This window comes from Nicotiana sylvestris, chromosome 6 (genome assembly GCF_000393655.2).
Source record: "Nicotiana sylvestris chromosome 6, ASM39365v2, whole genome shotgun sequence".
In the NCBI taxonomy this organism is placed as follows: Eukaryota; Viridiplantae; Streptophyta; class Magnoliopsida; order Solanales; family Solanaceae; genus Nicotiana; species Nicotiana sylvestris.
The window spans coordinates 166,290,021-166,317,465 of NC_091062.1; the positions used below are offsets into that span (position 1 = coordinate 166,290,021).

The 27,445-nt window shown below is 44.0% G+C and overlaps 1 protein-coding gene across 1 annotated transcript; it reads right to left on the minus strand.

Annotated features, from left to right (window-relative positions):
• Positions 1-19,282: 19,282 nt before the first annotated feature.
• Positions 19,283-24,661, minus strand: LOC138871626 (glycine cleavage system H protein, mitochondrial-like). Its single transcript, XM_070149514.1, has 4 exons — positions 24,518-24,661; positions 20,407-20,466; positions 19,867-20,037; positions 19,283-19,766 (listed from the first exon to the last, which is right to left on the minus strand). Exons 1-4 carry the CDS (start codon positions 24,659-24,661, stop codon positions 19,641-19,643), a joined length of 501 nt encoding a protein of 166 aa, XP_070005615.1. The 3' UTR covers positions 19,283-19,640.
• Positions 24,662-27,445: the final 2,784 nt, after the last annotated feature.

A 27,445-nucleotide genomic window follows, 5' to 3' on the forward strand; every position in this document is an offset into this window, starting at 1 on the left:
TCGAATTATACCTATTTTTATAAAACTATCGATTCATACTAAATTATGCTACGAGAATATTGCTAAGTTGTATCTAATGGGAAGAAGGGCACTAGGGTCGTGACACTACCTAGGTGGCTAATTGACGGGTAGATGTTACTAAGGTTCGATTGACATAATTGGGGCTTATGCTATAACCATTGCACAATTTTACCCACTCTCACACCTCTCGATAGAGAAAGTGACTTTGCCCAATTGACTCTCTCGAGACCAAATGGGTAGGCAAATTAGACCAAGCAAATAGGGTTCAAGTAGGGTAATTACTCTCTCGAGGCTTAACCCGTTAATTGGGACTATCATTTCTCATGAGTCCATCCCAATTCCTTGTTGGGTCAATTTTGGGGTTATAGACTCTCTTTCTCAAGAAGAGTTAAACCCACAAAGCTTGAATCGGTGTTTGCAACCACCAATTCTAGATTAAAGCATAAAATCAACCCAAATAGCAAAAACCCATAGTCAATCTAACACTAGATGACAACACCCATCAATTACCCACACTAGGGTTGAGCCACAACCCTAGCTAATGGGTTTAGATACTCATGCTAGATAAAGAAATTGAAGAAATAGATGAAGAACTAAGCATATTAATTAATTGCTAAAATTAAATTACAATAATCTATCGTAAATGTAAAGCAAAAGTGCCAAAAATGGCTACAAAGTATGTTCTCACGAGCGCAGCTTTCCACTGATGTATCTAATTACTTAAAAAATGGTAAAATATTCTTTTTATACTAGGCTGGAAAAACTAGACAAAAATACCCCTGCGGGGTCAGTGCGGGCCGCATTAAATGGACCGCAGCCACACTGGGCTCACTTTTGCTTCTCTAAACTTGGACTCCGCGGATCGCGTAGAACGGACCGCGGCCGCGGAGGGAGCTGGTGCGGTCCGCGCAACCACGACCGCGGATCGCATGACACTGGCTTTGCAAACTTCATCTCTCTGAATCTCATGACCGCGGACCGTACAAAAGAGTAGTGCGGCCGCGGAGCCTTCACCGCGGACCGCGAGATGTGTACCGCAGCAGCGCTTCTTCTAGCCTGATTCACCAACTCTCTGAACCACCTAGTGCGGCCGCATTCCACTTTGCGCGGTCCGCACTAGGCCTTCTTTTCTTAAATTTCTTGGTCTTTGATACTTGAGCAGGTTTCACTCCTTTTTGAGCCGATCTTTGATATTTCGTCACTTTGTTGATCAAACCTGCGATCAAGCACAACTTGTGAGCCTTTTAGGACTATTTTGTAACAATATATGATCAAATCATAGGCAAGTAAGGGCATAAAACATGTTAAAATCCTAACTTATCAACTCCCCCAAACTTAAACCTTTGCTTGTCCTCAAGCAAACAAAATAAGACCCACCCCTTAAAGAAAAATCCAAGTAATTCCAGCTGTCCTAAAGTAACCTCAACAAGCATCAATTGGGACTAACAATTGCCCTCAATACAAACCGATCCTTAACAAAATTTAAACTTTGAAAAACTATGGATCAAATGTAACACAAGAGCATCAAGAATTGACTCATTACATCAAAGAACTCTCTCAATTACTTTGGTCGCTGTGGACTCTAAACTCACACATCCTCAACTCTCCCTAAGCAAACCTTACTTTTTAGAGTATAAGCACACAAACCAAGGTTAATGGGAAGTCACTCGTCTCTCTCTTAAGGAAAGGTCACAAGTCCGGCTCTAAGTACCATATGCTTGACCCTTATGTAAGTATCCACTGATGCGAGTGTCATCCAACTCAATATCATATAGGGATTTTGTAGAGTCAATGTGAAGGCTGTTGGTTCAGGGTAGGAAAAGTTGTTGGTCTATATGGGTTCTATCTTCCCTTAAGCACTTCTTTTTATTCATTCTGGCACAATTCTCTTCGACTCTTTGAGTATTTCACTTCTTTTCAAGGGGTTAGAGAGACACATTGTCACTCTTTCTTATGCAATTCAAAGCATTTCTCCTTTTTCTACCTTTTTTTTCACACCTTTTTCACTTTTGTTTTTCTTGAATCCCGTTTTATTCTTTGCACATTGGGCTTTCTTTTTGTCTTTTTCTTTTCTTTATTTTTCATCGCCTTCCTTTCCTTTTGCTTTTGTTCCTTTTACAACTTTGTTTCCTTTCTTGTCTCTCCCCCCCAAACTTAGACTTTTTCCATTACCTAAGAGACAATTTGGGTGCCAAGAGATGGTATAATTTAGAACGGGCATAGGCTTGTAGCATTGGTTCTTAAAAGAAAAAGGTTTAAGGCTCAAAAGGGTTAGCTAGGGATTATATCATTGGTAGGCTATAGAATTGTTCGACTATTGTTTGGATCAAGGAGAGTCTATAATCACTTCTCAAGTCAAATTTCACTCAAAATTTTGCCTCAACAAACATTCAGGGCAAGTTCTAGACCATTGGCTCGGGACTTGGACTCGCACTTCAATTTCTCACCACACACACTCAAGGATTTCTAAAGACATAGAGTCGGGGGCCCACAACAACCTTAGACACGATTGAGTACACAATAGTCCCGAAAGACCACATAATGTTTGTTTGGTCAAAACAAGAGTCTCAAGGTCACTACTTTTACCATCCTAAACACAACCCCTTGTCTTTGACCATGGGATCAAAGGAAAATGTGTTAGGCCCAAGTGAAGCTTTGCTTGAGGTACCCTTAACTATAAACTATTAAAAACAAGAGAAAAATCTAAAATGAACTCAAACCCTTAAGAAGGTTGTCACGCCATCCATCATCGAGAAGAGCCACCCGATTCACACAATAATCCACCCTTGGAAAGAACTGTGGAATTAAGAAAACCAAGGGTTTATTGAAAGCGCCAAAACCGAAACAAAAAGGCTGCGAGCCTATCTACCAAGCTAAGAATGAAAAATTTGTACGAAAATAGAAAATAGAATAAATATTTACAATAGGGGATTAGAATATACAATGAGGGATGAATATATATACAAATATGTAACTTTATATACAGACCAAAGAGAAGATAAAAAGTGTGATAAAAGTAACTAAATGTAAAGTTATATACAGACCAAATAAAAAAAAAATCAACAGAAACATAAACTAAGTCAACTAATATATACAATTATCCAGATAAAAAGTAGGGCGCACCCCCACAAATAAAAGCTGACATTGTCCCCAATGCCAACTAAACAAATAAGCATCAAGAAATCAAAAAGAAAGGATATAGGAGCTCCCTAAGTCTCGTCTGTCTGCATGGGAACATGAGTGGTCCCCTGGTCCTCTGTATGTACGGGAACCTCAGACTGGTTCCCGGTCTCTTGCTGCTCAGCTGCTGGGACTGGGGCCTGGACCTGTATGGGCTGAATATCTGGAACATCCTGTGGCTAACTGGGGGAAACCTCCGATGGGTCCGCCAACTGGATCATCGCCTCATCTGCACTAGGGAGCTTCCTCTTCTTCTTTGGAAGCCTCTGTGTATGCTCCTGCTGTGGCTCTGCTACTGGTGCTGCTGCTGGGGCTGGATCCTCAAATAGCAAGTTTAAAGGCAGTTGGTCTGCCTTCAGTTTGTCAACATCCTCCCTTAGCGCCTTCACAGACTCCTTGGAAGCCCGTGTTTTACTAAGATTCTTGTGCTCCCTGGAAAGCTCCTTCAGGGCCTTGCCATGTGAATCCACTGCCTTAGCCAAGGCAGCCTGAGAATCGAGGATCTTTTGCTGGTTGGCAAGAATCTCCTTAAGTGAATCCTCGATAAACTGGGGCACCTGCACTGGCTGTGGTGCCGACTGAGCCATAATAGTAGAAGTCAAGGTGGACAACTTGGATGAAGCAGTCGCCATCCAGTTGTTTAATCTATGAAGTCTCTGGCTCAGCTGGTGGGCGGTGATAGGATGTGCCCGGGAAGATGGAATCCCCGGGCCAGCTGAATTCGAGGGACCAGCAGAAGTGGAAGGTCCGGGAGGCATGTCAGCAACTGTGGAAGTAGGCTCAGTGGAGGGCTCTAGCGCAACTGGCTCTTCAGACTGGCCGGTTGGGGCAGAAGCAGGTGGCTTGTAAATTTTGTCCTTAGGATTGTCTAACCCCTTCAAACTGTACCATAGAAACGGAGCCACAGGTTTGACCTTGATGTCAAAAGGTCTCTTCTCCACCTCCAGGTCCCGGAAATACATAGTGAGGGTGCTGGGAAAAGGGTAGTTCCGGTCATGCTCAACCCCCACTGCAGAAATGAAGCGGGACATCACATTGCCCATATTGATAGGATATCCCGCCATAATAGAAGCAACAAGAACAGCCTGGGCGAGTGGAATAGTCTGATCATGGGTAGTGGGGTCGAGTCGACTGCACACAAAAGTCAACCACCCTCTTGCCTCAAAGTTTAAAGTTCTCCGAAGTATTTTGGCCCCTGTTTGCAACCACTCTAGAACCATACCTGGGATTGCCAGGTATGAAGCTAACCACGGACGAACCTCCTCGCCCATTGCCAACTTTTCATTGTAAAGGGACTCATCTTCATCATTGAACCCCAGGTATTCATTTAGTGCCTTCCCGGTAAATACCACATTTTTGTTTCTCACTTTGGACACCATAGTGCCCTTCAAGATATGGGCCACATTGCTACAGAACTCTTTGACCATATGCTCATTTGCCTTCACACAATTATCTTTAAAGAACTCCCAATCCACCTGAGCCTGAAACTGTCTATGTACATTGGGGTGTAGGGGTAGGAGGTCTCTGTCAATGAAATTCCTTTCAAGACTCAATTTTCGTGCCGGCCACCATTCCCTAAACTTGTGGAACACCACCTGGCTGACGAACCTATCCTCCCAAACAGCGGGATTCCTAGTCCGGTCAACACCCCCAACCTGCGGCACACCACCCCAGATAACTCCCCATGTCCCTCATCACCTCTAGCACCCTCTCTAGATATTGATGCTGTGGGAGAGGTAGAGTGTTCATCCCTACTACCTGCCGCTGAGCCCTCAGATGACCCAGAAGAAATGTTGATTGAGGCTCGAGCATCGGGGGAAGATTGGTGAGTGTCTCTATGTATGGCGTTTTCCGGATATGGGATGTATAGAGGGACTGAATCTGAAGATATCTCCCGGGAGGGCTCGTACTCACTCCCCGAGGTGTCAAGGGCTTTATCGGCCGCTTTGATTGCTTTCCTCATGTCCTTTATGTTTTATCTAGCCTGGGGAGTGAGTTTTACAATCCGTTTCTTCCCTCCCTGGGAGGAATTACCTCGGCCGGGTTGTTTGGCACCTTTACCTCATTGTTTGACCGTTATCTGCAAGCATAAACATCTAACATGGTTGGTATCAGCACAGGCAGTAAAACAAGTCTTGAAATTTAATTGCAGACAGCAGGTTAAATGTTGCAGAAACAGTTGCAGAACATGGCACCGCAGCCCGCACTAATAGGAGTGCAGTCGCACTGGGGGCACTGCGGACTGCACAAAGGTGACCGCGGTCCGCATTGGGACAAGGCCCTGGACAATATCTCTCTGATTCTCCCCACCGCGGCCCATACAAAAAGTAGTGCGGCCGCATTGGGACACCGCGGACCACATAAAAGCGACCGCGGTCCGCACTGATGTAAGGATTGTAACACCACCTCTCTGAATCCAACCACTGCGGCCCGCACAAAGTAGCATCACGGCCGTGGTGGGCCAGCGCGGACCACATAAAGTGCAATACGGCCGCGCTGGGCATAGGTTCAATTTCAATCACTCGGGCACCGCGGTCCGCGCAAAATGGTAATGCGGACCGCATCAGGGCACCGCGGGCCGCACAAAGGCGACCGCGGGCCGCAGAGAGTAATTTGCACAGGCACTAAGTTAGGGTTTCATTTTTTTGCACAATTGTTCAAATTTGTTCACCTACTTTGTCCCTACTCACTTGCCCAACCATTATGCATATTTAGCACACAAATTTAGCATTTAAAACTACCCTAAGCTAACAACTAAAATAAAGAAGAAGAAACTAACGAGAAAAAAAAGAAGTTATGAGCTAATGATAATAAAATAAAACAAAATTAATCAATTAAATGTACAAGGACTGAGTGAAACATTACCAGATGAGAAAATGAAATGTAATTAGTCAAAAAGAAAGAATCACGGTCAAGAGAGGTTATGAACAGTACTTTTATTTCTCTGAGTGTAAAAAGTTCGAAAAAGGTAATTAGTGACCCATGAGTTCTATTTATAGAAAATAGTGGGACCCAACCTTACCTACCAGCGCGACCGCACAAAACCGACCGCGGACCGTGTTAGGTTTGATCAAATGAAGCTTGAGTAGGCAACCTCCACGGACCGCACTAAATGGAATGTGGCCGCGGGGTCCACCGCGGATCGCACTAAATGGAATGCGGCCGCGGTGGCAGACATCAGAGAGCACCACTTTTGACCATCACTAGTGCGGACCGCACAAAATTAACCGCGGTTGCACTGGCAATCTTCAGAGACTGTTCAACTCTTTTTTCAAATTATTTTGCACTGCATCAACTCAATCCGTGCAACATTTCACAATCAGTTAGCTCAAAAATCAAACCTACTCTACCAAGAAAACACAGAAAACAACAAAAAGGAAAAAAAATACATGGGTTGCCTCCCAAGCAGCGCCTGATTTAACGTCGTGGCACAACGCATGTTACCAGCACATCACTTTAGAAGGAGAAGTGCCACCACGTGGCTATCATCAAATTTCCCAAGATAATGCTTGACCCGATGTCCATTGACTCTGAATACTTCACCATTCTTGTTCCTTAGATCAAGAGCACCAAATGGGGTCACGAACACAACTTCAAACGGCCCACTCCACTTTGACTTGAGCTTACCCAGAAACAGACGTAACCGGGAATTGAACAAGAGAACCATATCTCCAACCTTGAACTCCTTGCCCTAAGTATATTTGTCGTGAAGGTACTTCATTTTGTCCTTGTACAAGGACGAGCTGGAGTAGGCATGGAATCTAAACTCATCAAGCTCATTAAGTTGTTCAACCCGCAGATTTGCCGCAACATCCCATTCTAAGTTCAACTTCCTCAAATCCCACATGGCCTTGTGCTCTAATTCCACCGGAAGATGACAAGCTTTACCAAACACAAACCGATACAGTGACATACCAATCGGAGTTTTGTAAGCCGTCTGATAAGCCCAAAGAGCGTCATCCAACTTTTTCGACCAATCGGTCCTACTACATTGACAGTTTTAGACAAGATACTCTTAATTTCTCTGTTGGAGACTTCCACTTGGCCACTATCTTGAGGATAATAGGGGGTCAAAACCTTATGATTGACATCGTACTTAGAAAGCAACGTGTCGAAAGCCTTGTTGCAAAAGTGGGACCCCCATCACTAATGATAGCACGAGGAGTGCCAAATCTTGTGAAGATACTCTTTTTCAAAAATGCCACAACACTCCGGGCTTCATTATTGGGCAAAGCCATGGCTTCAACCCATTTTAAGACATAGTCCACTGCCATGAGAATGTAAGTGTTCCCACAAGAGCTCACAAAAGGACCCATGAAATCGATGCCCGAAACATCAAAAATATCCACTTCGAGAATTGTATTGAGGGGCATCTCATCCCTTTTAGAAATTCCGCCGGCTCTTTGGCACTCATAACATCTCTTCACCAAATTGCCCGCATCTTTAAACAAGGTAGGCCAGTAAAATCCGCAACTAAGCACTTTAGAAGCCGTTCTCGCCCCGCCATGATGGCCACCATAGGGAGAGGAATGGCAAGCCTCCAAAATACCCAATTGTTCCTCATCAGGGACACATCGTCGAATCACACCATCCGTGCAAATCTTGAACAAGTATGACTAATCCCAATAGAAATCCAAACTATCCCGCTTGAGCTTCTTCCTTTGGTTAGAAGAGAGCTCACACGGGATTATTCTGGTCACAAGGTAATTGGCAACATCGGCAAACTATGGCATATCCTTCATTGACACCGCAAGGAGTTGTTCATCGGGAAATGAATCATTGATCTCAAGTCCGTCACAAGGCCTCCCCTCCTCCAAACGGGACAAGTGGTCCGCCACTTGATTCTCACTACCCTTCCGGTCAACAATTTATAGATCAAACTCTTGAAGAAGTAACACCCATCTCATCAATCTCGCCTTGGAGTCTTTCTTGGTCATCAAATACCTAAGGGCGGCGTGATCGGTGTGCACTATAACTTTGGCCCCCATAAGGTAAGGTCGAAACTTTTCCATAGCAAACACAATAGCCAACAATTCTTTCTAGGTGACTGTATAGTTTCTTTGAGCCTCATTCATGGTCTTGCTTGCGTAGTACACCGGATGAAACATCTTGTTGATTCTTTGGCCCAAAACAGCCCCAACCACAACGTCACTAGCATCACACATGAGCTCAAAAGGCAAGCTCCAATTTGGTGCGGTAATGATGGGGGTAAAAGTCAACTTGAGCTTAAGAAGCTCGAATGCGTGCATACAACTCTCATTGAACAAGAACTTTGCATCTTTCTCTAGCAACTTGCACAATGGATGTACTACTTTAGAAAAATCCTTTATGAACCTCCGGTAGAAACCCACGTGCCCAAGGAAACTCCTCACCCCTTTGACAGAAGTAGGGGAGGGAGCCTCGAAATAACCTCAATTTTGGCCTTATCAACTTCAATTCCTCGCTTTGAGATCTTGTGACCCAACACTATACCTTCTTCTACCATAAAATGACACTTTTCCCAATTGAGAACAAGGTTGGTATCTTCACATCGGGCCAACACTCTATCCAAGTTTACCAAGAACTCCTCAAAAGAATATCCAACCACACTGAAATCATCCATGAAGACCTCCAAGATATCCTCCATCATGTCGGTGAAAATAGCCATCATGCAACGTTGGAAGGTCACCGGAGCATTACACAATCCAAATTGCATTCTAGAGAAAGCGAATGTGCCATAAGGACATGTAAAGGTGGTATTCTCTTGGTCCTCTAGGGCAATTAGAATTTGATTGTACCCCGAGTAACCATCCAGAAAACAATAGAAAGCTCAGCCCGCAAGGTAGATCAAGCATTTGGTCAAAGAATGACAATGAGAAATGATCTTTTCTAGTCACCTTGTTCAGCTTCCGGTAATCCATACAAACTCTCCACCCGGTGACCGTTCTAGTGGGAATGAGCTCCTTGTTGTCATTGGTCACCTCGGCCATACCACCCTTCTTCGGCACACATTGCACCGGAGAGGTCCACGAACTGTCAAAAATAGGATAAACCACCCCTACATCTAGCCACTTGATAACCTCTTTCTTCACGACCTCTTGCATCGCCTCATTTAGTCTTCTTTGATGCTCCAAGGAAGGCTTTGCGTCCTCCTCCAAGATGATTTTGTGCGTGCAAAATGCGGGGCTTATTCCCCGAATATCAGCTAGAGTCCATCCGATTGCCCTTTTCCACTTTTGAAGAACTGCCAAGGTGGAATCAACCTGCATGTTAGTAAGGCAAGAAGAAAGAATAACAGGTAAAGTAGAATTTGAACCCAAGAATTCATACCTGAGGTGTGGAGGAAGTGACTTCAACTCCAACACTGGTGGCTCCTCAATCGATGGCTTTGTTGGTGGAGTTTTGCGGTTTTCAAGATCCAAGGATAGCCTCCTAGGCCCATATGAATATGAACCCATACCATGCAATGCATTCACGCACTCCACTCTACTAGCATCATCATTGACATCTATATTAAGAAGCACGGCCTCAAGGGGATCTTCAACATGGATCATGGAACTTGTGTCATCCACTATCACAGCTGTGACAATGTCTACAAATGAACACACCTCCGTGCTATTAGGTTGTCTCATTTATTTGCAAACACGGAATACCACCTTCTCATCCCCCACTCGGAAAGTCAACTCACTCGCTTCAATATCAACCAATGCCTTCCCTGTAGCTAGGAAAGGCCTACCAAGAATAATCGGCACTTCAAAGTCCACCTCACAATCCAATATGACAAAGTCGGCCGGCAGTATAAACTTATCCACCTGGACAAGTACATCATCGATTATGCCCAAAGGTCGCTTCATCGATCGATCCGCCATTTGAAGTCTCATTGAGGTGGGTCGAGGTTGTGCAATTCCCAAAGTCTTGAAGACCGAGTACGGCATCAAATTTATGCTAGCCCCCAAGTCACAAAGTGCCTTGATAAAATCCGCACTTCCGATAGTACAAGGGATAGTAAAAGCTACGGGGTCCTCAAGCTTGGGTGCCATTGAATGCACTATGGCACTCACTTGATGAGTCATTTTAATTGTTTCACACTCCATCGACCTCTTTTTTGTTACCAAATCTTTCATGAACTTAGCGTACCCCGGCATTTGCTCAAGCACCTCCACCAAAGGCACATTGATTGTGAGGCTCTTCATCATGTCAATGAACTTTTTGAATTGATTGTCACTCTTTTGCTTTGCTAACCGTTGAGGATAAGGTGGAGGTGGCCTAGGCAAAGGTTCCTTGGCCTTTTGTACAACCGGCTCGGGCATGTCAATCACGTGTTCCCTAGACGGGTTCACGGCATCTTGAGTCTCTATCTCGGCTTCATCATCAATATCAATCTGCACATCATTGTTCACATTTTGATTAACCACATCATCAACAATCAAAGGTATATCATCATCCCGTAATTCAACATCTTCTTCCATAATTTGCTTTTGCTTTGAGGCATTCACATCACCGCCTCTCCCACTTCTTGTTGTAACCGCCATCACATGATTATTATTCCCACCCTTCAGGTTCACTACCATATCACTCGGTAGCGCACCCTTGGGATGAGTATTCAACGTTTGAGGATTTGTCCTAATTGTACCTCCAAGTTCCGGATATATTGTGAGAAGCTAATTGGGCATCAGAATCTTGGTTCTTTTTCATCATTTGCTCGAACATGCTTTCAATTCTCCCCATATCACTCCCGGAAGAACTCGGACCTTGAGAAGGAAAGGGGGTGGATTGCCCCCAGTTGCCTTGGTTCCCGCTATTGTTCCACCCTCCTTGATTGTTGTTGTTGCCCCAATTATTGTTATTACCATTCCAATTCCCTTGATTGCTTTGATTACCCCAATTGTTGTTTTGGTTGTTATTATTCCAATTTCCACCACCTTGTTGTTGATTTTTGTTATTCCAATTACCTCCGCCTTGTTGTTGATTGCCCCAATTTCCTTGAGGATGCCATTGTTGATTCAAAGAGTTGCCTCTATTTCCTTAGTAGTTATTGACATATTGGACCTCTTCGCTTTGGTCATCATAGCACTCATTTGAATAACCACCACCATCATTGTTGTTGTCATATTGTTCACAATTACCTTGAGGATGTTGCCCTCTTTTCCTCCTTTTCAACATAGAAACACCTTCCATTGCATTGACTTGGCGCGGGTTTTGGACTTGTTGCAATTGCGCCTTTGCCAATTGATTCATAGTTGTTGTAAGCTCGGCAATAGCTTGGCCATGATCGTGCAATTCCTTGAGCAAATGGATGACCGTAGGGTCACCTTGGGGCACATTTGCTCGGCTTTGCCATGCCGAAGAGGTGTCGGCCATTTCATCAAGTACATCACATGCCTCTTGGTAAGAAAGTTTCATAAAGTTCCCTTCGGCCAATTGGTTCACAATGCATTGATTCGTGGTGTTGATGCCCCGATAAAAGGTTTGTTGAATCATAGCCTCGGTCATGTCGTTATTAGGGAACCCTTTCACCATTGTTCTATATCTTTCCCATATCTCGTCCAAAGGTTCCGTTGGCTCTTGCTTGAAGGCTAAAATTTCATCCCGAAGAGCCCTCATATGACTTGGAGAAAAGAACTTGGCAATAAATTTGTCCGCCAATTCATCCTATGTTGTAATAGAATAATTGGGGAGCCTTTCTAACAAATCCAATGCTTTATCCCGAAGAGAGAACGGGAAAAACCTCAATCTCAATGCATCCTCGGACACTTTTGTCTGCTTACTACCCCAACATGTATCCACGAACCCCTTCAAGTGCTTGTAGGCATTTTGATCGGAGGCACCCATGAAATACCCTCTTTGCTCGAGCAAGGTTAACATAAAATTTGTGATTTAAAAGTTCCCTGCCCGGATTCGGGAGGCACAATAGCACTGGCGTATCCTTGATTTGGTAAAACTCTGGGAGCCACTCTCGGTGGTTGCGGAGGAGGGTCTGGAATATTATTGTTCTCATTTGCATTTATATTGGCATTTCGGCCTCTCCGTGGAACTTAAGGTAAGACCTCATCTTGTTCTAGATCCTCTACCTCCTCCCCCGCTATCACATTGCCGAGAGGGTCATTTGCATTAAGATCCATTTGTACCTGATTGATCGACACAAACAGAATTAGTAAACAAGAAGGAAAGAGAAGCCAAACACAAAACTAACTAAATAGATAGTCAACACCATAAGTTCCCCGGCAATAGCACCAAAAAGGTGATCACTGCTAACTCGACGCTACACTAAGGTAGGTAGAGCGGGTCGCAATAGCTTTTACCCGATATGAGGGCCGGGATCGAATTCCTCAGGGATCTAGTAGTGGAGTTGGATTATCTGTCTATCCTAGAGATGTGTTTGTACTCCTAATGTCACTTCAAACATTTTTGGGTTTTCGAATTATAACTATTTTTATAAAACTATTGATTAACACTAAATTATGCTACGAGAATATTGCTAAGTTGTATCTAATGGGAAGAAGGGCACTAGGGTCGTGACACTACCTAGGTGACTAATTGACGGGTAGATGTTACTAAGGTTCGATTGACATAATTGGGGTTTATGCTATAACCGTTGCACAATTTTACCCATTCTCACACCTCTCAGTAGAGAAAGTGACTTTGCCCAATTGACTCTCTCGAGACCAAATGGGTAGGCAAATTAGACCAAGCAACTTCGGTTCAAGTAGGGTAATTACTCTCTCGAGGCTTAACCCGTTAATTGAGACTATCATTTCTCATGAGTCCCTCCCAATTCCTTGTTGGGTCAATTTTGGGGTTATAGACTCTCTTTCTCAAGAAGGGTTAAACCCACAAAGCTTGAATCAGTGTTTGCAACCACCAATTCTAGATTAAAATATAAAATCAACCCAAATAGCAAACACCCATAGTCAATCTAACACAAGATGGCAACACATATCAATTATCCACACTAGGGTTGAGCCACAACCCTAGTTAATAGGTTTAGATACTCATGCTAGATAAAGAAATTGAAGAAATAGATGAAGAACTAAGCATATTAATTAATTGCTAAAATTAAGTTACAAGAATCTATCGTAAATGTAAAGCAAAAGTGCCAAAAATGGCTACAAAATATGTTCTCACGAGCGCAGCTTTCCACTGATGTATCTAATTACCTAAAAAATGGTAAAATATTCTATTTATACTAGGCTGGAAAAACTGGACAAAAATACCCCTGCGGGGTCAGTGCAGGCCGCATTAAATGGACCGCGGCCGCACTGGGCTCACTTCTGCTTCTCTAAACTTGGACTCTGCGGACTGCGTAGAACGGACTGCGGTCGCGGAGAGAGCTGGCGCGATCCGTGCAACCACGACCGCGGACCACACAAAAGAGTAGTGCGGCCGCGGAGCCTTCGCCGCGGACCGCGTGATGTGTTCCACGGCCGCGCTTCTTCTAGCCTGATTCACCAACTCTCTGAACCACCTAGTGCGGCCGCATTCCACTTTCCGTGGTCCGTACTAGGCCTTCTTTTCTTAAATTTCTTGGTCTTTGATACTTGAGCAGGTTTCACTCCTTTTGAGTCGATCTTTGACATTTCGTCACTTTGTCGATCAAACATGCGATCAAGCACCAATTGTGAGCCTTTTAGGACTATTTTGTAACAATATATGATCAAAGCATAGGCAAGTAGGGGCATAAAACATGTTAAAATCCTAACTTATCAGTCGCCTCGTTAAAAACCTTGCCGGTAAAAATCCGTTTCGAGATAAAAACTCGGTCGAAGGTAAAGAGTGCGATGTTTGCCCGAGGATTTTTGTGGGATTTTTCAATCGGACACCCTAACAGTAATACTGCTTAAGCATCGATACATTCCAGTTGCTCGGAAGCTGTTCGCCCTCCGTGGTGCCAAGCTTATAGGATCCTTTGCCAACTATCCCAAGGACACAGTATGGCCCTTCCCAATTCTGTCCCAGCTTCTCTTCATTAGGGTTCCGGGTGTTGAGAGTAACCTTTCTTAGGACCAAGTCCCTGATCCCGAAATATCGGATATTTGTCCTTTTGTTGTAGTATCTTTCGATTTTTTTCTTCTGGACAGCCATCCGAACCATCGAGGCTTCCCATCTTTCGTCGAGCAGCTCGAGGGCCATTGTCATGACCTCATTGTTCGAGCCCTCATTAGTGTGATGGAATCTGGTGCTTGGTTCTCTGACTTCCACTGGTATCAGTGCTTCGATGCCATATACTAGAGAGAAGGGTGTTTCCCCTGTGCTCGATTTTGAAGTTGTTCGATATGCCCACAACACCTCGGGTAGTGTTTTTCTCCATTTTCCTTTGGCGCTCTCCAATATCTTTTTCAAGTTCTGAATGATAGTTTTATTCGTAGATTCAGCCTGGCCGTTTGTACACGGGTGGTATGGCGTTGATAGGATTCCCTTGATTTTGTTGTCTTCAAGGAACTATGTTACCTTATTCCCGATGAACTGGCTCCCGTTATCGCATGTTATTTCGGACGGGATCCCGAACCGACATATGATGTGATCCCATATAAAATTTATGACTTCATTCTCTCTTATTTTTTCGAAGGCCTGCGCTTCCACCCATTTTGAAAAGTAATCAGTCATAAACATAATGAATCTAGCCTTACCTGGCGCTGTCGGCAAAGGGCCGGCGATGTCCATTCCCTATTTCATGAATGACCATGGCGATAAAATGGAATGTAGTTTCTCGCCGAGTTGGTGGATCATGGGAGCGAACCTCTGACACTTGTCGCATTTTTGGACAAATTCCCTGGTGTCTTTTTCCATGTTGTCCCAATAGTATCCGCTTTGATCACCTTTCAGACTAATGAATCGGCCCCGGAATGATTTTCGCAGATGCCCTCGTAGATCTCTCGGAGTACATAATCCGTGTTTCTCGGTCCCAAGCATACCGCCAGGGGGCCATCGAAAGTTCTCATGTACAGAGCCCCATTTTCTCGAGCGAGAATCGGGTTGCTTTGGTTCGCAGGGCCCTCGATACTTTTGGATCTACGGGTAACTTCCCGTCCTTCAGATAAATGATATATTTATTTCTCCAATCCCATGTCAGGCTGGTGGATTTAATCTCCGCGTGACCTTCCTCGACCACAGACTTGAACAATTGGAAGACAGCTCCGGGGAGCAGGTCTTCTTCTTCAGTAGAGGACCCCAGGTTTGCGAGGGCATCGGCCTCGCTGTTATGCTCTCGGGGTATATGGACTAAGGTCCATTCTTTGAAGTGACATAATGTGATTTGGATTTTGTCCAAATACCTCTGCATCCTGTCCTTCCAGGATTCGTAGCTTCCGTTCACTTGGCTTACTATGAGGAGAAAATCGCATTTTGCCTCGACGGTCTCGGACCCCAAACTTTTCACCAATTCTAAACCTACAATCATAGACTCATACTCGGCTTCATTATTAGTTAGTTTTGTGGTTTTTATGAATTGTCTGATTATGCTGCCAACGGGCGGCTTTAGGACTATACCGAGTCTGGATCCTCTTATGTTTGTGGCACCGTCTGTGAACAGGGTCCATACCCCGGAGGACGTGCCTGATTTCAATAAAAGTTCTTTCTCTACCTCGGGCACGAGGGATGGCGAGAAATCGGCAATGAAGTCCTCCAGGATTTGGGACTTGATGGTCATTCGAGGTTGATACTCGATGTCATACCCTCCGAGTTCAATGGCCCATTTGGCCAATCGACCCGATAACTCAGGTTTATGTAGTACGCTTCAGAGGGGATAAGTTGGCAGAACACAGATATGGTGGCGCTGAAAGTAAGGCTTCAGCTTGCGCAAGGCACTTATCAGTGCGAGAGCCAATGTTTCTAGATGGGGATACCGGGTTTCGGCGTCCCCCAAGGTTCGACTTACATAATAAATAGGAAATTGTGTACCTTGCTCTTCTCGAACCAGTACGCCGGTTACTGCTATTTTGGACACGATCAGGTATAGGTATAGCGTTTCATCCTCCTTGGGTGTGTGCAGCAAAGGCGGGCTAGTCAGGTACCGTTTTAGTTCTTCTAGGGCGTGTTGGCATTCTAGAGTCCATTCGAAGTTGCTCTTTCTTTTGAGTAGGGAGAAGAAATGGTGGCTTTTGTCTGATGATCTTGATATGAATCTGACCAGGGCCGTTATTCGCCCTGTCAGCCGTTGAACGGCTTTTACATTATTCACCACTGTGATCTCTTCGATGGCTTTTATTTTGTCGGGGTTGATCTCGATCCCCCTGTTTGAAACCATGAAGCCCAAGAATTTGCCCGAACCTACTCCGAAGGCACACTTCTCGGGGTTGAGCTTCATGTTGTAGCTTTTGAGGATGTTGAAAGTTTCCTGCAAATGGGTCAAATGGTCCTCTGTGCGCAGGTATTTGACTAGCATATCAGCAATATATACTTCCATTGATTTACCTACTTGATGCTCGAACATTTTATTAACTAAGCGCTGGTATGTAGCTCCCCCATTTTTTAGCCCGAAGGGCATCACGTTATAGCAATATGTACCATACTTTGTGATGAACGAGGTCTTTTCCCTATCCTCGGGGTTCATCTAGATTTGATTATACCCCGAGTAGGCATCGAGAAAAGTGAGGGTCTCGTGGCCGGCCGTAGCATCAATCAGACGATCGATATTAGGCAACAAGAAGGAATCTTTGGGGCACACTTTATTGAAATCTTTGTAATCTACACACATTCTTAGCTTGTTCCCCTTTTTTGGAACTACTACTACGTTAGCTAGCCATTCGGGAAACTTTACCTCCCTAATGGATCCGATTTTAAGAAGTTTCACTACCTCTTCTTTGATGAAGGCATGTTTTACCTCGGACTGCGGTCTTCTCTTTTGCTTTGCAGGTTTGAATTTGGGATCAACGCTCAACTTGTGGGAGGTTATTTTTGGACGGATTCCTGTCATATCTAGGTGGGACAGGGCAAAACAATCGATATTGTTACTAAGAAATTGAACAAACCCTGTCCTGAGTTCGGGGGTTAGCCCCGTTCCCAGGTATACCTTGCGATTCGGGAGGTGCTTGATCAAAACGATCAGCTCCAACTCTTCGATTGTTGATTTGGTCGCATTCGATTCCTCGGGGGCGGCAAAGTTTCGGGGGGCGAAAAAGTCTTCCTCATCGTCTTTGAGGGTCTGTATGCTTCCTTCTTCGTCCAAGACCGGGCATGTGGGGTTGGCATCTTATGGTGGACCGCGAATATTTCTTTTGCTGCTCGCTGTTCTCCATGTATAGTCGTGATGTCATCCCTCGCGGGAAACCTTATCACCTAGTGCAAGGTTGAGAGCACTGCCCTCATGTTGTGTATCCAAGGCCTGCCGAGTAAGGCGTTGTATCTCATGTCGCCGTCGATGACCTGGAACTCGGTGTTCTGGATTGCGCCTGGCGTGTTGATCGGATGGGTGATCTCTCCTTTCGTTACTTCGCCGATCATGTTGAAGCCGTGGAGGATTCGAGGGACGGGAACGACTTGATTGAGCAGCCCCAGCTGTTCTACTACTTCTGACCTGATTATGTTGGCCGAGTTGTCTGGAACGAGCACACGCTTTATCATGGTGTTGTTTAAGAGAAATGAGATCACTAGTGCGTCGTTGTGCGGTTCCGTCATAGCCTCGAGGTCCTCCTCACTGAATACAAGGGTATCTTCGGGTACACGTTTTTGGGTCGGTCCTTCTTCCGTAGCATATGTTCTCATTCGTTTGAACATGGGTCCTTGGGGAACGTTGGTTCCCCCAATAATCATGTGGACATTATGTCGGAGAACCTTCCCTTCCATCCGGTTTGAATCCGGTGGTGTATCGGCCTTTAGGACGGTCGTGTCCTTTTCTCTGTTGTTTTCGAGGTTCCGGTTTCCCATTTTACTCGCCGAGCTAAGCGCTCTGTCCTGAAATCGAAGATCTTGGGCCAGAAAAAGTGTGAAAGATAACTTGCATTTTTGCAATGAAACCAGCAAGAAAATAATCACTATTATTTTTAGCCCCACGGTGGGCGCCAAACTCTCTACCGTGAAAATGGTAACGACAATTAAATTTGTGAATGAGATTCTAAAAATAAGTGATCTATTTTTATGCTAGTTGTTAGAGCAGTAGATGATAAAAGAGTAAAGTTTAACAAAGAGATTCAAGCTAAAACGGGGAAGTAATCAAACCTAGGGGCTTGCCGCCCGAGCCTCGGGTTGGTCGATGAAGAAGCCTCGGGGCCAATATCCAGCTCGATCTCGAGCTATTTGGGGTAGTCGAGAATGGGATAACAATTAAGATATGATTAAATAAAGGCTCTTTATGGCCTATACCAAGCAATAAATGAAGAACAAGTATGAAACTAATAACGCTAAGAGTAGCCTCGAACTAGTAAGGACGAGCAAGTTAGAGAGAAGAAAGAGAGAGAGAGAGATACATTATTGATCTTGTGGAGAAATAGTTGGAACAACATCAGCCGAGCCCTACAAAGTGATGGGGATCCCCTTTATATAAGAGGGAAATCCGTTATAGTACAAAAACGTGTTGGCTGTAAAGGCGTGGAGATAGGATGGCTGGACGTGACGTCTTGAAATAGGCCCCCGGGTAGGTCAGTTTTGTCAGATTAAGCCGTATGCCTTGGGAACTTCCCTCTCGCATGTTGTAGCCTGCCATAGCCGTTGGAACGCGATGCCCTTCGGACCGGTACCTGACGACCCCCGAGGGTGAGTCTCGACCTTGGCTTCGAGCTTCGAGGAGCATGACCGCGAGGCGACCTTATGACAGGGAAATCGGGCCCCCGGATTTGCCGTATACACATTCATCTATGTAAGTGATTACAGGGCAAATTCTTACATGACAGCTATCTTCATTTTTGTAGAACCAAGCCTGGGCAGTATCTTGCCTTTGGAGCCGGACGCAGGTTTTGTCCTGGTGCAGACTTGGCCAGGCTTGAAATTTCAGTTCTCCTACATTATTTTCTTCTCAACTACAGGTAAATGTTCTGTTATCTTGCATTCCTATTCTTCAACCATACATGTAAATCTTATTTGCTCATTACTTCATACAAAAGTATAAATGATGATTATATTTATGTAACTGAATAAACGATTTCACCATTCTGATTGCCTTATATGTAAATTTCCTGTGAATATCATGAAAGTTTCACATGAATTTTCAGAAAAGATACATTTATGTAACAAATGAGTTAAAATGGTGTAACATGGTAAGTGAGGTTTCATATAGCCGACCCCAACTTGTTTCGGATGGAGGTGTAGTTGTTGGTGATACATCTATTTAACAGGAAGAATTGAAAGAGAGGGCAAGATGGTCTTAATTACAAAAATCAAATCATGGAACAGCATAGCCAAAGATGCTACGCGACAAGTGGAAAATATTTTGATGCTTGAACAGTTTTATTTGACTGGAAATTTGTATAACAATATCAACCTTAAGCACGCCAGTTAATCCAAGTTGGATCAAGAAGCACCTTCAGGTGTTAATGGCTATCCTCTTCTTCACAGAATTTTGTGTACTCTTTGGAACCCATCAAAGATTCCAATTCTGATGGACTGCTTGGCTTCACTTTAATCATCCATCCATCTTCATATGGGCTTGAATTCACCTTGATTGCACAAAGTAACAATGGAAATAAGATAATACAAAAATGACATTTCAACCAACTGGTAATTGAACTATCAATTTCTTATCAATCTGATAATTACCAAGCCAGGCGTTTCAGTAAGCTTTGTGTTGACCTCAACAATCTCGCCCGAGATAGGACAATTAATGTCACTGGTGGCTTTGACACTTTCGACAGCTCCAAAGCTGCTTCCTTGGGAAACAGAACCACCAGTTTCTGGTAGATCAACAAACACTACTTCTCCAAGATGGTCCTAAAACATCCAAATGTTTGAAAATTAACTTCCACTCTTAAACATCTCTTAACTGAAAGTCTGAAACTGTTTCGTACACACATCATCCTACAGGAATTTGTTTCTGATATACAATCCAACATGTATCTCCTTTGAATTGCATCACTAATAGACACACACTCAAATACCTCTACTTCAATTATCCTTTTCTCTTTCAGTCAAATGGATTGTCTATAATTCATAGACAAGCATAAGTAGACCATATATAGCAGTTGTTGGCATTATATATGCCATACATATGTTATTCATTTAATTGATATATTTGGATTTCGGATTAGCATTTGCAATCCCTTAGAGGATATAATGAGCATTAAGCAGAATTAGACGAACCTGAGCATGATCAGTGATGCCAACAGTGGCCACCGAACCGTCATGCTTCACCCATTCATGTCAACAGTTAGCTCAAAAATCAAACCTACTCTACCAAGAAAACACAGAAAACAACAAAAAGGAAAAAAAATACATGGGTTGCCTCCCAAGCAGCGCCTGATTTAACGTCGTGGCACAACGCATGTTACCAGCACATCACTTTAGAAGGAGAAGTGCCACCACGTGGTTATCATCAAATTTCCCAAGATAATGCTTGACCCGATGTCCATTGACTCTGAATACTTCACCATTCTTGTTCCTTAGATCAAGAGCACCAAATGGGGTCACGAACACAACTTCAAACGGCCCACTCCACTTTGACTTGAGCTTACCCAGAAACAGACGTAACCGGGAATTGAACAAGAGAACCATATCTCCAACCTTGAACTCCTTGCCCTAAGTATATTTGTCGTGAAGGTACTTCATTTTGTCCTTGTACAAGGACGAGCTGGAGTAGGCATGGAATCTAAACTCATCAAGCTCATTAAGTTGTTCAACCCGCAGATTTGCCGCAACATCCCATTCTAAGTTCAACTTCCTCAAATCCCACATGGCCTTGTGCTCTAATTCCACCGGAAGATGACAAGCTTTACCAAACACAAACCGATACAGTGACATACCAATCGGAGTTTTGTAAGCCGTCTGATAAGCCCAAAGAGCGTCATCCAACTTTTTCGACCAATCGGTCCTACTACATTGACAGTTTTAGACAAGATACTCTTAATTTCTCTGTTGGAGACTTCCACTTGGCCACTATCTTGAGGATAATAGGGGGTCAAAACCTTATGATTGACATCGTACTTAGAAAGCAACGTGTCGAAAGCCTTGTTGCAAAAGTGGGACCCCCATCACTAATGATAGCACGAGGAGTGCCAAATCTTGTGAAGATACTCTTTTTCAAAAATGCCACAACACTCCGGGCTTCATTATTGGGCAAAGCCATGGCTTCAACCCATTTTAAGACATAGTCCACTGCCATGAGAATGTAAGTGTTCCCACAAGAGCTCACAAAAGGACCCATGAAATCGATGCCCGAAACATCAAAAATATCCACTTCGAGAATTGTATTGAGGGGCATCTCATCCCTTTTAGAAATTCCGCCGGCTCTTTGGCACTCATAACATCTCTTCACCAAATTGCCCGTATCTTTAAACAAGGTAGGCCAGTAAAATCCGCAACTAAGCACTTTAGAAGCCGTTCTCGCCCCGCCATGATGGCCACCATAGGGAGAGGAATGACAAGCCTCCAAAATACCCAATTGTTCCTCATCAGGGACACATCGTCGAATCACACCATCCGTGCAAATCTTGAACAAGTATGACTAATCCCAATAGAAATCCAAACTATCCCGCTTGAGCTTCTTCCTTTGGTTAGAAGAGAGCTCACACGGGATTATTCTGGTCACAAGGTAATTGGCAACATCGACAAACTATGGCATATCCTTCATTGACACCGCAAGGAGTTGTTCATCGGGAAATGAATCATTGATCTCAAGTCCGTCACAAGGCCTCCCCTCCTCCAAACGGGACAAGTGGTCCGCCACTTGATTCTCACTACCCTTCCGGTCAACAATTTATAGATCAAACTCTTGAAGAAGTAACACCCATCTCATCAATCTCGCCTTGGAGTCTTTCTTGGTCATCAAATACCTAAGGGCGGCGTGATCGGTGTGCACTATAACTTTGGCCCCCATAAGGTAAGGTCGAAACTTTTCCATAGCAAACACAATAGCCAACAATTCTTTCTAGGTGACTGTATAGTTTCTTTGAGCCTCATTCATGGTCTTGCTTGCGTAGTACACCGGATGAAACATCTTGTTGATTCTTTGGCCCAAAACAGCCCCAACCACAACGTCACTAGCATCACACATGAGCTCAAAAGGCAAGCTCCAATTTGGTGCGGTAATGATGGGGGTAAAAGTCAACTTGAGCTTAAGAAGCTCGAATGCGTGCATACAACTCTCATTGAACAAGAACTTTGCATCTTTCTCTAGCAACTTGCACAATGGATGTACTACTTTAGAAAAATCCTTTATGAACCTCCGGTAGAAACCCACGTGCCCAAGGAAACTCCTCACCCCTTTGACAGAAGTAGGGGAGGGAGCCTCGAAATAACCTCAATTTTGGCCTTATCAACTTCAATTCCTCGCTTTGAGATCTTGTGACCCAACACTATACCTTCTTCTACCATAAAATGACACTTTTCCCAATTGAGAACAAGGTTGGTATCTTCACATCGGGCCAACACTCTATCCAAGTTTACCAAGAACTCCTCAAAAGAATATCCAACCACGCTGAAATCATCCATGAAGACCTCCAAGATATCCTCCATCATGTCGGTGAAAATAGCCATCATGCAACGTTGGAAGGTCACCGGAGCATTACACAATCCAAATTGCATTCTAGAGAAAGCGAATGTGCCATAAGGACATGTAAAGGTGGTATTCTCTTGGTCCTCTAGGGCAATTAGAATTTGATTGTACCCCGAGTAACCATCCAGAAAACAATAGAAAGCTCAGCCCGCAAGGTAGATCAAGCATTTGGTCAAAGAATGACAATGAGAAATGATCTTTTCTAGTCACCTTGTTCAGCTTCCGGTAATCCATACAAACTCTCCACCCGGTGACCGTTCTAGTGGGAATGAGCTCCTTGTTGTCATTGGTCACCTCGGCCATACCACCCTTCTTCGGCACACATTGCACCGGAGAGGTCCACGAACTGTCAAAAATAGGATAAACCACCCCTACATCTAGCCACTTGATAACCTCTTTCTTCACGACCTCTTGCATCGCCTCATTTAGTCTTCTTTGATGCTCCAAGGAAGGCTTTGCATCCTCCTCCAAGATGATTTTGTGCGTGCAAAATGCGGGGCTTATTCCCCGAATATCAGCTAGAGTCCATCCGATTGCCCTTTTCCACTTTTGAAGAACTGCCAAGGTGGAATCAACCTGCATGTTAGTAAGGCAAGAAGAAAGAATAACAGGTAAAGTAGAATTTGAACCCAAGAATTCATACCTGAGGTGTGGAGGAAGTGACTTCAACTCCAACACTGGTGGCTCCTCAATCGATAGCTTTGTTGGTGGAGTTTTGCGGTTTTCAAGATCCAAGGATAGCCTCCTAGGCCCATATGAATATGAACCCATACCATGCAATGCATTCACGCACTCCACTCTACTAGCATCATCATTGACATCTATATTAAGAAGCACGGCCTCAAGGGGATCTTCAACATGGATCATGGAACTTGTGTCATCCACTATCACAGCTGTGACAATGTCTACAAATGAACACACCTCCGTGCTATTAGGTTGTCTCATTTATTTGCAAACACGGAATACCACCTTCTCATCCCCCACTCGGAAAGTCAACTCACTCGCTTCAATATCAACCAATGCCTTCCCTGTAGCTAGGAAAGGCCTACCAAGAATAATCGGCACTTCAAAGTCCACCTCACAATCCAATATGACAAAGTCGGCCGGCAGTATAAACTTATCCACCTGGACAAGTACATCATCGATTATGCCCAAAGGTCGCTTCATCGATCGATCCGCCATTTGAAGTCTCATTGAGGTGGGTCGAGGTTGTGCAATTCCCAAAGTCTTGAAGACCGAGTACGGCATCAAATTTATGCTAGCCCCCAAGTCACAAAGTGCCTTGGTAAAATCCGCACTTCCGATAGTACAAGGGATAGTAAAAGCTACGGGGTCCTCAAGCTTGGGTGCCATTGAATGCACTATGGCACTCACTTGATGAGTCATTTTAATTGTTTCACACTCCATCGACCTCTTTTTTGTTACCAAATCTTTCATGAACTTAGCGTACCCCGGCATTTGCTCAAGCACCTCCACCAAAGGCACATTGATTGTGAGGCTCTTCATCATGTCAATGAACTTTTTGAATTGATTGTCACTCTTTTGCTTTGCTAACCGTTGAGGATAAGGTGGAGGTGGCCTAGGCAAAGGTTCCTTGGCCTTTTGTACAACCGGCTCGGGCATGTCAATCACGTGTTCCCTAGACGGGTTCACGGCATCTTGAGTCTCTATCTCGGCTTCATCATCAATATCAATCCGCACATCATTGTTCACATTTTGATTAACCACATCATCAACAATCAAAGGTATATCATCATCCCGTAATTCAACATCTTCTTCCATAATTTGCTTTTGCTTTGAGGCATTCACATCACCGCCTCTCCCACTTCTTGTTGTAACCGCCATCACATGATTATTATTCCCACCCTTCAGGTTCACTACCATATCACTCGGTAGCGCACCCTTGGGATGAGTATTCAACGTTTGAGGATTTGTCCTAATTGTACCTCCAAGTTCCGGATATATTGTGAGAAGCTAATTGGGCATCAGAATCTTGGTTCTTTTTCATCATTTGCTCGAACATGCTTTCAATTCTCCCCATATCACTCCCGGAAGAACTCGGACCTTGAGAAGGAAAGGGGGTGGATTGCCCCCAGTTGCCTTGGTTCCCGCTATTGTTCCACCCTCCTTGATTGTTGTTGTTGCCCCAATTATTGTTATTACCATTCCAATTCCCTTGATTGCTTTGATTACCCCAATTGTTGTTTTGGTTGTTATTATTCCAATTTCCACCACCTTGTTGTTGATTTTTGTTATTCCAATTACCTCTGCCTTGTTGTTGATTGCCCCAATTTCCTTGAGGATGCCATTGTTGATTCAAAGAGTTGCCTCTATTTCCTTAGTAGTTATTGACATATTGGACCTCTTCGCTTTGGTCATCATAGCACTCATTTGAATAACCACCACCATCATTGTTGTTGTCATATTGTTCACAATTACCTTGAGGATGTTGCCCTCTTTTCCTCCTTTTCAACATAGAAACACCTTCCATTGCATTGACTTGGCGCGGGTTTTGGACTTGTTGCAATTGCGCCTTTGCCAATTGATTCATAGTTGTTGTAAGCTCGGCAATAGCTTGGCCATGATCGTTCAATTCCTTGAGCAAATGGATGACCGTAGGGTCACCTTGGGGCACATTTGCTCGGCTTTGCCATGCCGAAGAGGTGTCGGCCATTTCATCAAGTACATCACATGCCTCTTGGTAAGAAAGTTTCATAAAGTTCCCTTCGGCCAATTGGTTCACAATGCATTGATTCGTGGTGTTGATGCCCCGATAAAAGGTTTGTTGAATCATAGCCTCGGTCATGTCGTTATTAGGGAACCCTTTCACCATTGTTCTATATCTTTCCCATATCTCGTCCAAAGGTTCCGTTGGCTCTTGCTTGAAGGCTAAAATTTCATCCCGAAGAGCCCTCATATGACTTGGAGAAAAGAACTTGGCAATAAATTTGTCCGCCAATTCATCCTATGTTGTAATAGAATAATTGGGGAGCCTTTCTAACAAATCCAATGCTTTATCCCGAAGAGAGAACGGGAAAAACCTCAATCTCAACGCATCCTCGGACACTTTTGTCTGCTTACTACCCCAACATGTATCCACGAACCCCTTCAGGTGCTTGTAGGCATTTTGATCGGAGGCACCCATGAAATACCCTCTTTGCTCGAGCAAGGTTAACATAAAATTTGTGATTTAAAAGTTCCCTGCCCGGATTCGGGAGGCACAATAGCACTGGCGTATCCTTGATTTGGTAAAACTCTGGGAGCCACTCTCGGTGGTTGCGGAGGAGGGTCTGGAATATTATTGTTCTCATTTGCATTTATATTGGCATTTCGGCCTCTCCGTGGAACTTAAGGTAAGACCTCATCTTGTTCTAGATCCTCTACCTCCTCCCCCGCTATCACATTGCCGAGAGGGTCATTTGCATTAAGATCCATTTGTACCTGATTGATCGACACAAACAGAATTAGTAAACAAGAAGGAAAGAGAAGCCAAACACAAAACTAACTAAATAGATAGTCAACACCATAAGTTCCCCGGCAATAGCACCAAAAAGGTGATCACTGCTAACTCGACGCTACACTAAGGTAGGTAGAGCGGGTCGCAATAGCTTTTACCTGATATGAGGGCCAGGATCGAATTCCTCAGGGATCTAGTAGTGGAGTTGGATTATCTGTCTATCCTAGAGATGTGTTTGTACTCCTAATGTCACTTCAAACATTTTTGGGTTTTCGAATTATAACTATTTTTATAAAACTATTGATTAACACTAAATTATGCTACGAGAATATTGCTAAGTTGTATCTAATGGGAAGAAGGGCACTAGGGTCGTGACACTACCTAGGTGACTAATTGACGGGTAGATGTTACTAAGGTTCGATTGACATAATTGGGGTTTATGCTATAACCGTTGCACAATTTTACCCATTCTCACACCTCTCAGTAGAGAAAGTGACTTTGCCCAATTGACTCTCTCGAGACCAAATGGGTAGGCAAATTAGACCAAGCAACTTCGGTTCAAGTAGGGTAATTACTCTCTCGAGGCTTAACCCGTTAATTGAGACTATCATTTCTCATGAGTCCCTCCCAATTCCTTGTTGGGTCAATTTTGGGGTTATAGACTCTCTTTCTCAAGAAGGGTTAAACCCACAAAGCTTGAATCAGTGTTTGCAACCACCAATTCTAGATTAAAATATAAAATCAACCCAAATAGCAAACACCCATAGTCAATCTAACACAAGATGGCAACACATATCAATTATCCACACTAGGGTTGAGCCACAACCCTAGTTAATAGGTTTAGATACTCATGCTAGATAAAGAAATTGAAGAAATAGATGAAGAACTAAGCATATTAATTAATTGCTAAAATTAAGTTACAAGAATCTATCGTAAATGTAAAGCAAAAGTGCCAAAAATGGCTACAAAATATGTTCTCACGAGCGCAGCTTTCCACTGATGTATCTAATTACCTAAAAAATGGTAAAATATTCTATTTATACTAGGCTGGAAAAACTGGACAAAAATACCCCTGCGGGGTCAGTGCAGGCCACATTAAATGGACCGCGGCCGCACTGGGCTCACTTCTGCTTCTCTAAACTTGGACTCTGCGGACTGCGTAGAACGGACTG